At 53.8% G+C, this 9,994-nt stretch overlaps 1 protein-coding gene across 5 annotated transcripts; it reads left to right on the top strand.

Annotated features, from left to right (window-relative positions):
• The first annotated feature begins 4,006 nt into the window (after window positions 1-4,006).
• Window positions 4,007-9,994, top strand: CD19 (CD19 molecule). 5 transcript variants are annotated; one of them, XM_047714493.1, is made up of 15 exons: window positions 4,007-4,138; window positions 4,383-4,631; window positions 4,929-5,132; window positions 5,262-5,555; window positions 6,577-6,687; window positions 6,919-6,967; window positions 7,228-7,316; window positions 7,750-7,863; window positions 7,999-8,103; window positions 8,192-8,260; window positions 8,370-8,426; window positions 8,522-8,578; window positions 9,338-9,430; window positions 9,532-9,639; window positions 9,796-9,994. In XM_047714493.1, exons 1-14 carry the CDS (start codon window positions 4,051-4,053, stop codon window positions 9,627-9,629), a joined length of 1,677 nt encoding a protein of 558 aa, XP_047570449.1. In that variant the 5' UTR covers window positions 4,007-4,050; the 3' UTR covers window positions 9,630-9,639; window positions 9,796-9,994. The 5 variants fall into 5 exon arrangements, with proteins under 5 accessions (XP_047570449.1, XP_047570448.1, XP_047570447.1 ...); XM_047714492.1 differs by having other exon boundaries at window positions 8,367-8,426; XM_047714491.1 differs by having other exon boundaries at window positions 5,241-5,555; window positions 6,580-6,687; window positions 8,367-8,426.

Below are 9,994 nucleotides of genomic sequence, written 5' to 3'. Positions count from 1 at the left end.
GTAGTCCGTCGGAGAAATCAGAAACTTCGGCGTCCCCACCCCCACCTTGATACTCAACCAGTCAGAGTTTGCTGCTTATCCCCCCGCCCCCTCCCTGTGCCTCTCAAATCCCTCCTCTCCTCCCTGGGCCACTGCCCTAAATCGAGGTCTCATTATCTGTGAGCCGTCCGACGGGCGACCCGACATCTTCCTTTGGAGGGTGACGGGCAGCCCAAACTCAAGTCCAGAATCTTGATTCCCATTCTCCCAAATCCGTTCCTACCACTGTGAAGTACATTCCAGCAGCCTTTATGTCCTGTAAGCTCTACCTCCAAAGAACTGAATATTCCAGAAGGTGTCCGTCTTTCTTTTTCTCCTGCAGTAACACAATCTCTGTCTCCTGAGCTTCCACAACACCTCCTTAGTGCTCCCCTGTGGCGCCTTTTGGCTCCTTTAATTCTCAAAGCAACTAGAGTGATCTTTGCAAAAACATGTGTCAGCTTGAAATCTTCCAGTTCAATCCAGTTTTGAAAATGGGCAAAGGACAGGAATAGACAATTGACTGATGTCACAGATGGCAAATATGCCCACGAAAAATTGTTCACCATCATCAGCCATTAGGGAAGTGCAAATTAAAACTACAAGGAGATACCATTACAGACCTACCCGGATGGCTAAAATTTAAAAAGAATGATGATACCAAATGCTGGTTGGTATGGGGAAAAACTGGAGTTCTCTTATATTCCTGATGGTAAATGTAAATGTTATAGTCACTCTGGAACAGAATATGATAGTTTCTGGGGTTCCTGGTGGCTTAGTTGGAAGAGCATGTAACTCTTGGTCCCAAGTTTGAGCCCCACGTTGGGTATTTATTACTTAAATAAATAAACTTTAAAAAAAAAAGTGTGACAGTTCCTAACAAAACTGAGCATGACCTTATTTGAACATACTAAGCTTTTCCCCACCTCCTCAATGAGGCCTTCCCTGACCATCCTGTTTCAAGTAGCTAGCTACCTCTATCACCTGTCCACTATTAGATGACTCCTTGCCATCTGAAATTGTTTATTGATTAACTTGTTTACCTGTCACCCTTTCCCGTTCCAAGTTCCCAAAACTTGAGTCAAAGCTCCATGAGGTGTCCTATCCCCTGCTGTTTCCTCAGCACTAAGCACAGTGCCTGATTAAAAAAAAAAAAAAAAGTAAATAAACATTTGGTGAATAAAAGAATGAACGAAGGAAGGAACACTTTCCTTACTGATCTCTCTGGCCTCCCTCTAATCTCCCCTCCACACTGCATCCATCAGGAGTTTTAGAAAATGCAAACCTGGCCAGATGAGGGCCCCTGGATGGCTCAGTCCAAGGAACAAGTGACTCTTAATCTCAGGATCCAGGTCATGAGTTCAAACCCCAGGATGGGTGTAGCGATCACTAAAGCAAATAAATAAACTTTAAAAAATCTGGCCAGGTTAACTCTTGCGTATAAATCCCAATCAGCTTACTGCCCTCAGTAGCTGACTGCCCTAAGATTAAGATTCTCTGTGTGTGAGGCAGAGTTTCTTGAGAAGAAGATGAAATGATGGGGCGCTTGGGTGGCTCAGTGGGTTAAAGCCTCTGCCTTTGGCTCAGGTCATGATCGCAGGGTCCTGGGATGGAGCCCCTCATCAGGCTCTCTGCTCAGTGGGAAGCCTTCTTCCTCCTCTCTCTCTCTCTGCCTGCCTCTCTGCCTACTTGTGATCTGTCTGTCAAATAAATAAATTAAATCTTTAAAAAACATATTTAAAAAAAAGATGAAATGATGACGATAAGGTTCCAGTCAGCTATCAGGCTTGGAGTTTATCCTGAGACCCTGGGAGCCTTTGAAGGCTGTTGAGCAGGAGATACACATGACTAATACCAAGGGAAGTTCTTTCTCTGTAGAGTGTAGGTAGAAAGCAAAAGGGACAAAAGACACCTCACAAAAGAGGCTGATGAAGGTTGGGAAGGGAAGAGTCCAAAAAGAGGAGGAAGTGGATCCTAGAAATATTGAGGATGAAAATTGGACTAGCCTTGGTGACTTGAGTGCATGTGAGGGAAGTGAAGAGAACGTTTTCTTTTGCTCTTCCTAATTTCCTTCCTTTTGTGGACCTTAAAAATAAAAGGTACTTTCGTGGCAATAACTGAGTTGATTTCAGAATAGCAATTCAGGATAAGCAAGCTACAGCAAAACTATAGGCTGGCCCCACCAACAAGGGAGAGGAATGTTATTTTAGGGAAAAGAAGGAGAAAGTTGGGAGGAGTTGTTTGGAAGAAAGTCCATTGGAGAAAAGCAGTTCAGGGTGATGATGGTTTCTCATTGGCTGAGTTGCAGGGGTGATCAATTTCTCGTAGGACATGCAACCACAGATGTACATCTTTTCCTGTTGGGGCCTGTAATTGACAACTCTTTCCTATGAGGGGTTTTCTGTTGGGTCTGCAACTGACCTAGCTTCTTATATTTGGGGAAGTGGTTCAGCATGAGAGCTCCCCCTCCTGGCCTAGTTTCCCTTTATGAACCTTTCCACTAGATCCAACAAATACTTACTGAGCACCTACTAGATGCCAGAGAACAAGACAGGAAAGATCCCTGGTGTGGAAGAGCCAGCGAACATTCTGGGGCAGGAAGCAGATGAGAGATCAACAAAGAAGCAAGCATGTTTGGGAATTGGGCAAATGCTGGGAAGGAAATAAAACAGGGGTGTGAAATCAAAAGTACCAAGGGGGTCAGGAAAGGCCTCTCTGAGGAAGTAACATTTGAATGGAGGCCTGAGGGATGAAAAGGAGCCAGGGGAGCAAAGAGCCAAGGAGGGATCCAGGAGGAAGAGAAGCAAGCGCGAAGGTTTTGTGTGGAGTGAGGGGCAGAGCAGTGGAGGACTGAGGTGGGAATTGTAGTTCACGGCAGCCTCACTCAGGCTTTTGGAGGCCATGGTTTGCAGTGTTTATCTGAAGCACGGAAAAAGCCACCACAGCATTCAGAGCTGGGGACTGATCCGCTCCAGTCAGGAAACTGGCCCCCAGGCCACCTAAAAGTTAAGGAAGGGGACTGGAGAGGTTTTGTTGAAAGGCAAACGGGGTCCTGCCACTTAACCCTCTGCATTCCCCAATGCCTCACTCTCCCCCTCCAAGCCACCCCAACCCAACCAAGGGAAGTGGGGGCCCTGCCAGCTGGAGGGTCCCCTGGGGTTTGCCTAGAGCAAACAGGAAGCTGCAGCCTAGCGAGCTGGGCCTGGGAACCGGCAACCGAGTGAGCAGGTCTCCTGGGTCTCTGGACCCCTTTCCCTGAGTGACAGCAGAGTGAAAGATGGACATAACATCCACACAGGCAGAGAGAGAGAGCTAGAGGAGGAAGGAGGAGAGAGACTGGGGCGGTGAGGGGTGGAAGCACAGATTTCAGAGTCAGGACCCCTGAGTTCTAGTGCTTATTAGACCACCAGCTCATTGTGTGAGCTCAGGCAATACCCTGCCCTTTGGGGGGCCTCGATTTCCCCTCCAAATGGGTTCCTTCCATAACTGAAGCAGAGGCTTCCTGGAGAAGTGGGACACTAAAGGGCACTGATCATCTCAGGATGGCTGAGCACACAACCTGGCTTGTGCTCTCAGCCACTGGCTGGGACTGTCTCCCATTAACTGAAGGCCTACTGTGTGCAGCCACTCAATTCAACAAATATTTATTGGGTGCCTGTGATGCCCCAAGAACCATCCCAGAGCTATGATGTGTACAGTGTTGAGCACGACCAAGGCTCTGCCCCGAAGGGCTTACATTCTAGTGGGAGGAACAGAAAGTGAACCAGCAGACACACAGCCAAGGTCATTTTCACACGGTGGTAAGCGTCCGGATGAAAATAAAAGTGTGGCAGGGAGGAGACAAGTTTTGTGGGTCTGGAGGCGTGCATGGAGAAGGGGACTGAAGGTGTGACCACCCCTTCCTCCCTCAGGGGACTGCCTGCCCGCCCGCCCGCCCCCACAGACACTCATGGTTCAGTGCCCCCCCAGGCCCCCGCCTGCCCCAGCATCCCCCGCGCGGCCAAGCTGGGTGCCCTGGGGAGTCTGGCCGCCATGCCACCTCCTCTCCTTCTCTTCTTCCTCCTCTTCCTTACCCCCGAGGGAGTCAGGCCCCAGAAAACACTGCTGGTGATGGCTAAAGGTATGTCCAGAAGGTACAGATGGAAAAGAGTTGGGGCTGGAAACTCCGGTCTGGCTGGGTGCCCTTGGCCAAGTCACTTACCCTCTCCGGGCCTTCATTTTGTTATCTGTAAAATTCAGGGAGGGGCTGGGAGGACTCTGAGAGCTCTTCCACTCGCAGCTGGTGGAGTCGTTGGGTAATAACCTGGTGTGAGGAATCAAGAGGGTGAAGATTTCCTCTCTTCCCTCCCTCTCTCTCTCCTCAGAGGGAGGCAAAGCTGAGCTACCATGTCTCAACCGTCCCTCAGATGGTCCCCCTGAGCGGGAGGCCTGGTTTCAGAGACCTCAGTCAGGTCTCAGGCCCCAAGACGTGGTCATCCAGAAGGGGTCCCTGGGGGTCCAGCTGCTTGTCTTCAACGTCTCCGACCAGATGGGGGGCTTCTACCTGTGCCAGCTGGGGCCCCCTTCCGAGCAGGCCTGGCAGTCTGGCTGGACAGTCAGCGTGGCAGGCAGTGGTGAGGTCTGGGCTGGGGCAGGGAGGGGTGGATGAGAAGAGGGAGGCCCAACGTAGATGGAGGCGGACCGGCAAAAACGGATTTGTAGGGAGGGTGTGGAAGGGCCGAGGGACAGGCATGCAGCTGTTCTAGGTGGCTCCTCAGAGCTCCTGCGGCTTCATGACTTCAACCCTGAGCTGTTCTGTGTTTCACTCTCGTCTCTCTCTGGGTCTTCGTCTCTGTCTCTGCTTTTCTGGGTCTCTGTATGTCTTCGCCTCTCCTGGATGTGTCCGTATCTGGTTCTGGGTCTTTTCCTAGGGGAGGTGTTCCGGTGGAATGCTTCGGCCCTAAATGACTCAGGCTGCAGCCTGGGGAACAGGTCCTCAGAGGGCCCCAAGCCGCCTTCTGGCTATCCCACAAGCTCCCAGCTGTACGTGTGGGCCCAAGACCACCCTGAGATCTGGGAGACCGACCCTGAATGTGCCCTGCCCAGGGACAGTCTGAATCAGAGCCTCAAGCAAGGTAGGGTGCCGGGAGGATGCCAGGAAGTAGGGATTCCAGGGATGGGGGACGGTGACTGGGAACTGGAGGGTTTGTGGGGAGGAGACCCCAAGGCTGACACTTTCCTAGCCTTGGCTCTCCCTGCCCCAGACCTCACCGTGGCCCCTGGCTCCACATTCTGGCTGCCCTGTGAGGTGCCCCCTGCCTCCGTGGCCAGAGGCCCCATCTCCTGGACCCACGTGCGCCCCAAGAAGCATAACATCTCCTTGCTGAGCTTAAACCTGAGGGAGGACGCCCCAGGCAGAGAGATGTGGGTCCTGGGCACCCTCAGGGGAGGGGCTGTTCTGTTGCTGCCCCAGGCCACTGTTCGAGATGCTGGCATCTATCGTTGTTACCACGGCAACATGACCACGGAGATGGAGCTGAAGGTCACTGCCCATTCAGGTAGAGTTTCTCTCAATTGTGGGGCACCTGGGTGGGGGCTACTGGGAAGAACTGGGAGTCGGTCAACCTTGGCACCCCCAAACTGAGAGCTAGTACCAGACCCACCCCAAATCCCGGCTTCTATACTGACCACTGACTCTACCTCTGTTCTCCCTTGTTTCCAAATCACTACTTTTCTGGGTCTTTTCCTACCACTGGTTGCTCCTTCCCATTCTCTAGGGTCTTCCTCCCTCCCCGACTTTTCACTGTTGGAGCTCTGAGGCATCATCTTATCCCTTCAGCACTTTCTCTTGTCTTTGTCTACACTCTCTTTCTGTCTGACCTCCTTAGGCCACCATGCCTTAGTGATTCAATTCCAGGCTCCATACACCTCAAGCCCGGCCATTTCCTGTCATCTGATGTCCCTGCTCAACATATACAAAACCAAAGGCGACATCGGTGACATCTTCCCCAAGCGTAGTGTTTTGGGTGTCTCTGAGTATATGAAAGCCACTACCACCTGCCCACGGGCCGAAGCCAGGAACCTGGGTATCCTTCCTTTTCCTCACCCATCTATCCATCAGACTGGTCACAGTGTGCTGCTCCTTCTGTCTCCCTTAACTCAATCCTCCCATGCTACCCTAACGACAGTTCTCAAACTCAACCTCGACTTTAACTCCACACTTCCCTCCAGGACATTGCTGCTTCCCACCTTTAATCTTGTGAACTTGACTCTGACCTTTACTTTGCACACGACTGTCCTCAATTGCAGCAGGAAGCTTATCATCACGCTCCCCTGAATCCTAACATAGAGTCTGACTATGGTCGTGGTTTGTTGCACAGATACTGCCCCAGGCCCCAGCTCAGGCTCTGGGGCGCAGTCCCTGACCTCAGAGGGAGGGAGGCCATTCCCCCTTGTAGCTTGTCATTTTGAGGATCTGTGTCTTGTCCATGTCTCCCAGACTTCTGGCCCTTTGAGGTCTTGAGGCTGGGAACCAACACGCCAGCCTGGGGTCCCCGTCTCATTGCTGCTTCTCCTCAGCAATACGGTACTGGCTGCTGGAGACTGGTGGCTGGAAGGTCCCTGTTGTGCCATTACTTTACCTGATCTTCTGCCTGGGTTCCCTGGTGAGCTTTCTTCGACTTCGAAGAGGTCAGTCATGTCCCCCAGCCCCTCTGCCCAACTTACCCATCTTCCCCAGTACAGCTCATAACCGCTACTCCAGCAACCACCTCTCTCCTCCCATACCTCTAACCGCCCTCCAAACTTACCGGGCCCCTTGGACTTTTAAGTCCCCTCCCCTCCATTGACCCAAGGGACCTCCCCAGAGCCCCGCCAATCCTCACCCTGCCTCCTCTGATCACGCCCCTTAACTCTCACCAGCCCTAATACTCAGGAGGAAAAGAAAGCGAATGACCGATCCCACCAGAAGGTAATGACGCCAGCGCCCCCGCAGTCTCCCATCCCTGCACTTTTGCTCAATGCTTTGCACTTACTGTTTCCTTTCCTTTACCGTTGAAATACCACCCAAGCTTCAAAGCCCAGCTCTAAAGCTACCTTCCCTTGTGAAGATCTCCTGGGAGTGATCCCAGAGCCCTCTGCAGGCTGAGGAAGAACAGAGGAGCTAAATACACATGACTATGTTTTAATCGAGGGCCAGGCCTCACAGTGCAACTCCGCTCTCTCCGCCAGGTTCTTCAAAGTGACGCCTCCCCCGGGAAGCGGGGCCCACAATCAGTACGGGAACGTGCTCTCGCTTCCCACGCCCACCTCTGGCACAGGTAGGAGGCACCGCCAGGTCTCTCTCCGAGCTAGAGCCCCACCCCTTTTCTCGTAACTCCAATCCCCGGAGCGCCCAGCCTCCCCAAGTTTGGAGCTCCGCCTTCAGAAAAAAAGAGCCCGCCCCTGGGACGCGGAGTCCCGCCCAGATTCGAGCCCCGCTCCTAGCACCTGAGCCCGCCCCCAGAGCTCAGTGCCCCGCCCCCAGGGCGCGGGACCTGAAGTCCGGCTCCGAGGGCCGCACTTCCCAGCCCGGAGACTGAGGCCGCGCCCCCAGGTGTAGATCCCGCCCTCCCCGCCCAGGGCGAGGGTTCGGGGCCCAGAGTCAAAGGCCCGGTTGGAGCCGGTAGTTTCCCGTCCCCTGCCCAGCCTCGCAGACCCTTAGCCGTGACCGCCCCCATCTCTTCTCTCCCGCTACAACCCTCCTTCCGCCAGGACGTGCCCTGAGATGGGCTGCAGGCCTGGGAGCCGCCGTCCAGTCTTACGCAAGCCCGCGCAGCGACGTCCCGGAGGTTGGAGCAGCGGGGTCCCGGAGCCCACCGCCGGCAGGTGATTGATTGGGGGCTGTGCGGGGGCAGTGTCCTCACGTGAGGGATGGTGGAGCCGTCTGCGGCAGGAATACTGGGCTGGGGCCTGAAGGAAGGGGGCGGTGACTCGGTTCCCACTCACATCCCCGAACCCCAGGCCCAGAAGAAGAGGAAGGGGAGGCCTACGAGGAGCCAGACAGTGAGGAGGGCTCCGAGTTCTACGAGAATGACTCCAACCGCGGGCAGGACCGACTCTCCCAGGGTAAGACTGCGTCCCCCCGCGGCTCCCCCACCTTCTCCCCAGTGGACTGTGGGCCCTCGCTGGACACCCCCCTCTCTTTCTCCACCAGATGGCAGCGGCTATGAGAACCCTGAGGAGGGAGCCTTGGGTCCTGAGGATGAAGACTCCTTTTCCAGCGGTAATTTAGGGTTCTTGCGGGGCCTCGGAGGCTTGGGAGGACCCAGACGGCTGTGGAGCGCCTAAGGCTCACGAATGGTCCCTGGAGTTCTCTTTTTTCCCTGCAGCAGCCGAGTCTTACGAGAACGAGGATGAAGAGCTGGCCCAGCCAGTCACCAGGACAGCAGGTATGTGTGAAGACAGTCCCATTAATGTGGGGGGTGGGGGGTGTGTGTATCGGGGACCTGGAGGCCAGGAGAAATAACTTCCCTCTCTTCTCTAGATTTCCTGAGCCCTCATGGGTCAGCCTGGGACCCCAGCAGGGAAGCAACCTCTCTTGGTGAGAAATGCTAAGAACCATCCTGTCTTGGGCAGATTGGGTTGACCTGGTGCTCAGCCCCGCCTCCAGGTTCAACCTCAACCTCAATCTTGACCTTGACTCTGACTTCTGGTGTAATTCTGGCCTTGAATCATATCCTAACACTAACCTCAACCCCAATCCTGATCCCAGTATTTACCCCACCCCTAACTATGAACATCAGCTCTGATCCCAGTGCAATTCCTACTTGGATTTTGACTTCCACCTCACCCCAGCCCCATACAAACCACAGCCTTGACCCCAGTTGTCTCTACAACCGCCTCACGACTCTGACTTTGACCTCTGCAGGTTCTCTTCTTTTTTTTTTTTTTTTAAGATTTTATTTATTTATTTGACAGACAGAGATCACAAGTAGGCAGAGAGGCAGGCAGAGATAGAGGGGAAAGCAGGCTCCCCGTCGAGCAGAGAGTCCGATGTGGGGCTCGATCCCAGGACCCCGGGATCATGACCTGAGCCTAAGGCAGAGGCTTTAACCCACTGAGCCACCCAGGCGCCCCTGCAGGTTCTCTTCTTGACTGTGGTCATAATCTAACCCACATCTGACCAGACCCTTAACAAGGGTCCTGAATCTGACGCCGACCCTACTCTCTCCTTCCTGGTACAGGCTGGTTCAAGCCCTCCACCTTCCTCTGTCCCTCAGATTCCCTCTGTGTCTTAGGCTGCATCTCCCTTCCCCGAGCCCAGCATGGCTCTAGGCCTCCAACTCTCTTGCCCAAGCAGGCTCCCAGTCCTATGAGGATATGAGAGGAATCCTGTATGCAGCCCCCCAAGTCCGTTCCGTTCGGGCCCAGCCTGGTCCCAATCATGAGGAAGGTGGGTGTTTCTGCTTCTGTCCCCTTTGTGCCCTGGGTCTCACCTCCCTCTCAGCCTCCTGCTGGCTCTAGTTGTATCATGCTGTTCCTGGTCCTAATCAGATGCAGACTCCTATGAGAACATGGACATGGATAATTCCAGTGGGCCAGAACCAGCCTGGAGAGGAGGAGGTCATATGGGCACCTGGAGCACTAGATGAGTCCCTCCAGGTGAGCTGGGAACTGCCCTTTAAGGAAGGAGGAGAAAGAGGGAGATGAGTAGGGGTGGGATTGGTTCTCGGGCAGGGAGAGGGGAAAGGGTTCCTAAGGCCTGGTGCTCAGGGTGCGGGCTTCTCGAACCTCCCCGTCACCATTTCTTCTCCATAGCCTGGGCCTCCTTAGGCCCCAGAGATCCATATCTGATTTTGAAATCTGGGACCCTGAGCAAGTCATCTGCTGGAGCAGCGATGCCTCAGATGTGTGTATCTCTCTGTGTGTGTGTGTGTGTGTGTGTGTGTGTGTGTGTGTACCAGTGAAACTTTGGCTCCCCTTGCACTCCCCCAATAAACTCAATGACTTCTTCCGA

The sequence above is a fragment of the Lutra lutra genome, chromosome 18, assembly GCF_902655055.1.
Source record: "Lutra lutra chromosome 18, mLutLut1.2, whole genome shotgun sequence".
Taxonomy (NCBI): domain Eukaryota; kingdom Metazoa; phylum Chordata; class Mammalia; order Carnivora; family Mustelidae; genus Lutra; species Lutra lutra.
Note: the sequence above shows the minus strand (reverse complement) of the source record. Positions and strands in the feature narration are given on the sequence as shown.